Raw genomic sequence first — 4,077 nt, 5'->3', positions numbered from 1 at the left:
AACAATCTTCAAATTGCTCAAAAATTCGTTAAGAGCTTCAATGCTGCTGAGTTTGGAATGAAGTTAAATTTCTTCTCAATGGAGGAAAAGATAAGGTTGTACACATGGAACACCAACAAGATGCAAAAATCTTCAACAAAGTTAGAAATGGTTGAAGCCCTTCATCCTTGTGGATCACAAAATATTGGTCCATTCAACGCTGCGGATTCAATCACTCAGCTTGGCTATTAGCATGGAACTTTCACAAGATCGCACCTCATTAAGCTGCTGATAGCATCAAGTACAAGACATCACCACCACCAAAATAAGCGCTCCCACCAATGACAACTCTTCTTTCTGTTAGCATGACGGCGGGCTCGTACAACACAAGCATGGCTGAGGTGAGAGCCACGAAGAAGCTGGCGAATGGGGTCTCGACAACCCAGCTCTTTGCGACAAGCATGGCGAAGAAAGGGCCAAAGAGCTAAGTCTCCAAGGTGCTTCCTACTCAGACTCCAGAGAGTATCCCCTATCCTCACTCGCCAACATGCCCCCTCCTCTTCCATTCGCAAGGCCTCCCTCTCTTCTGCCCCCACAGCTACTACCGCCTCCACTACTGTCCCTGCTGCCTGTTGCAGCGCCGGCACCATGCCCTCCCCTACTGCCTTCAGCTCGCCCATCTACGTGTAGTGATCCTCTCTCTCTCAAAAAAAAAAAACCCTCTGAGGGTTTCTTTTTTATTGAGTGATGCAAGCGGATATTCTCTTTCCACCCCGTCCAGGCTCCCCCCCAATTGGAAAATCCAGGTCAGCCCCCCTCTCTCTCTGCGACCTATCGTGAGCAAGCGAGCGAGAGAGACAGAGAATGCTTGCGCGACACAGACATAGGCGTCTCTCTCTCTCTCTCTCTCTCTCTCTCTCTCTCTCACCCTACTCTGCGTCGACTACCTATGTTGTCTGCCTTCTGAACGAGGCCCGCAAATCTTCCTTCGCATCGTCCAAACCAACAGCGGCATGTTGTGGAGACAATGCCATCCGTGCTCCTCTGCTTCCCCCAAGCCCTCACATCTGTTTGGCCCCTCCTCCCCCGCTTACTGCACTGCTCCCTCCTCAAATCCTCTCTTCTCTAACCAGCTACCGCTATGGAAAACACACACACACACACAGCTCCGCAAGCACGGTAGAGAGAAGCAACCCAAGGGGTCCTGATGGGGGGGAGAGAGAGAGAGAGAGAGAGAGAGAGCCACCGTAGGTCGGTGAGGCCCGCTACACGAGGGAGAGAGCGATGGCATGCCTGGCACGCATACAAAATCGCACGACGAGACGGGAAAGAAGAGAGAGAGAGAGAGAGACCGCTTTTTAAAAAATTGACCAGACATACGCTCTCTCAATACAAAAAAACCCTCTAAAAGAGCGCGCACCGGTGCGCGCTCTTTTAGAGGGTTTTTTTTTTTAAGAGAGAGAGAGAGAGAGAGAGAGAGAAGATCGTTCATTTTAGTGTATTTTTTAAGGACAAACACGGAATGCTCTGTCGGCCTTTAGTGTATTTTTTAAGGACAAACACGAAAATTCCCCGCTAGTTTTGAGGGTTGCCTTGAAGGAAACCGGCTAAATTTCTCTAAAAACCGGTATATTTTCAAAGCTTTCCTTTTTTCCATTGGTTTTTATAAAAGTTTTTAGTGAACACTGGTTCATTCTTGCCTCATCAAATTTTCAAATACTTTTTTACTAAGAAAGAGAGAGAGGAGAAGTGAGCATTTCATGTTTGTCCGCAGATCGTTTCGAAATGCTTGCCTCATCAAATTTTCAAATAGGTTATCAACAAAGCTGGACGAGTAGTGTGAGTGATTCCAAAGGCTCATCAGACCATGACTTGCACTAGTGGCATATTGCAATATTTCCCAAATATGCCTTTCCCTCGACATTGAGTTGTCTGCCACTAATCCCCTCACACGCTTTGCTAAAAGTGCAAGCAGCTAGCTGCACTCATGAAGCCGTTGGCTTAATTACTTGAGGAATTATAACCATCATAAGCTTTTCTGCCTTGATGTCCACTTTGACGTTTACTCATTTCAGTTTTTTGGCCTCTGTCGTCTGCATCGACAACAGCCTGATAGCATCAACATAAAAATGTGATGACAAGTGGGGACTCAAGTACTTGAGCACTAACATTGTCTCATCCAAATGCCTTCTTAAGGGGAGGATCACATAAGATATGCAATTTCTCAGTACTACTCTGGAGCTTGTGAGCCTTGATGTAGTCCCATACTCGCTTGAGGGCATCATGCCTTGTGGTCTTCGAGGTTTGCAAGATGGGAGCCAGGCTGGAGGAGACCCTATTGAGGATCTGAGCGCCACCTTTGGGCTCGGGCTTGGGGTCGAGCTCGGGAGTGGTTTTGAGTTTAGTCTTGGGCACTTTCTTGCTCATCTATTCATCAACTCATGCAAAACACAAGAGCAGGCATACAGTAGACGAGGGGAAAGATCCCGATCGATGGCAAGACAAAGGATTGCAATCGATGGCAAGAAGATGGATTGGGACTGGCTGGGGTTGAGCGATCAAAGCTGGCACTTGGACGTACAATACCCCATACTGTAGCGCAAGGCTGCATGATACACTTGAGCATTGGACGATGGAAGTCAAGTAGTAAATCATGCGGGTGCAATTAGCAAGTAACAGCTAATTGGCCATCTGATATTGGGAAGAAACAGGAGACATGAGCAACAACTTGCACTACTATGATAGGACTCTTGCAGTTGCCAATATTTCAGCTGACTACAAGTAGTAGTACAAGCACCAACGTACAACATTCAAAGAGCAGAATAGTTCATTGCTTATTAGATATGATGAGGATTTTAGCGTAAAACTCGGTAAAATTCAAATTTTTTGTTGTTAATATATTCAATGTTCTTTTTTCCATTGATTCCTACAAAAGGTTTTGGTGAACACTTCCTTGCAAGATCCTCTCTCTCTCTCTCTCTCTCTCTCTCTCTCACTCAGTCAAGAGGATAGAGGATCCTTTGAACACCATTACTTTTCAAGTCATAACTATTTCAGTATTCATATCTCCCACTTACAATTCTAATTGGTCTAGATCTTCCAATCATTCAAGCATGACTCCATCAATGATGATGACTAGCCTGTCGTACGGATATGGCACATAAAAAAGAAGCTAAACTATAAACTATCAAATAATGGCTCGACCTAAAACACCAGTCAATAGGTAGAATGGGCATGTTTTTTCCCCAACGCAGTAGTTTAAGTCTTCCTGGTGAAAATTGGCTTAGACAAAGAAGACAGCCCCATCAAACTAGACTTTTAGCATGGTTAATTAATAATCGAGGCACATGCATCAAGACAGTGAGACAAGCCCTAAAATTCTCCTTTGCATGTACATCATTCCTCACAATTGCATTCCATGACTGCACTACAAAATTACAAAAAACTCTCTTCTAAAATATCTTCTTATAAACAATCGGCCACAGAGCGTATGATAAGGCCTATGATAGAATTGAATGGGAGTTCATACTTCAAAGTCTATATGATAAGGGTTTGGGCAGATTCTTTTTCACATTCTTTTTGGGAATGCGTCAGCTAGAATTTCGGTTAATGGTACTCTTACAGATGTTATTCCATTGCATAAATCCACAAGACAAGGGTGCCTACTTTCTCCTTTGCCCTATGCTATCTCATATGATGCCTTGGATTGGCTTGTTAAAGATGTTATTCGGTAGGACAAACTCACTAAGCAAATGTGCCTCCAAAAGTGTGTTGATCATACTAACGAAGTTTTTGCCAATGATAGTGATATTGTTGCTCATTTGAGAGAGAGAGAGAGAGAGAGAGAGCGAGTGAGCGAGCGAGCGAGCGAGAGAGAGATCTAAGAATCTTTTCTTACTTAGCATTGTTCTTTCTGATGGATACCCCGTTATCTTGAGCAGACACAAGCTCAATATATAACAAAAATATATATTTTGTTGATGATAAAATTTACTATATTTTGTACAAACACTTGCTCGGGTCTGTCTTTGCTCGGAAAAACTCGCTCGGTGCGTGGTAAGACTCTGGTTTAACCAATGCTCCAGCTACATATATGGC

General features: G+C 44.3%; 1 protein-coding gene across 1 annotated transcript; it reads right to left on the bottom strand.

Moving 5' to 3' along the window:
• Window positions 1–290: 290 nt before the first annotated feature.
• On the bottom strand, window positions 291–659 carry LOC147454309 (uncharacterized). Its single transcript, XM_086517316.1, has one exon. It carries the CDS (start codon window positions 657–659, stop codon window positions 291–293), a length of 369 nt encoding a protein of 122 aa, XP_086373442.1.
• Between the last annotated feature and the right edge of the window lie 3,418 nt (window positions 660–4,077).

Source organism: Adiantum capillus-veneris, chromosome 7, assembly GCF_014529385.1.
Source record: "Adiantum capillus-veneris isolate H3 chromosome 7, ASM1452938v2, whole genome shotgun sequence".
NCBI classification, from domain to species: Eukaryota; Viridiplantae; Streptophyta; class Polypodiopsida; order Polypodiales; family Pteridaceae; genus Adiantum; species Adiantum capillus-veneris.
This window is presented reverse-complemented; position numbering and strand designations above follow the sequence as displayed.

Coding starts and splice junctions, on each gene's coding strand:
- LOC147454309 (XM_086517316.1), bottom strand. CDS start 659: ATGGGCGAGCTGAAGGCAGTAGGGGAGGGCATGGTGCCGGCGCTGCAA.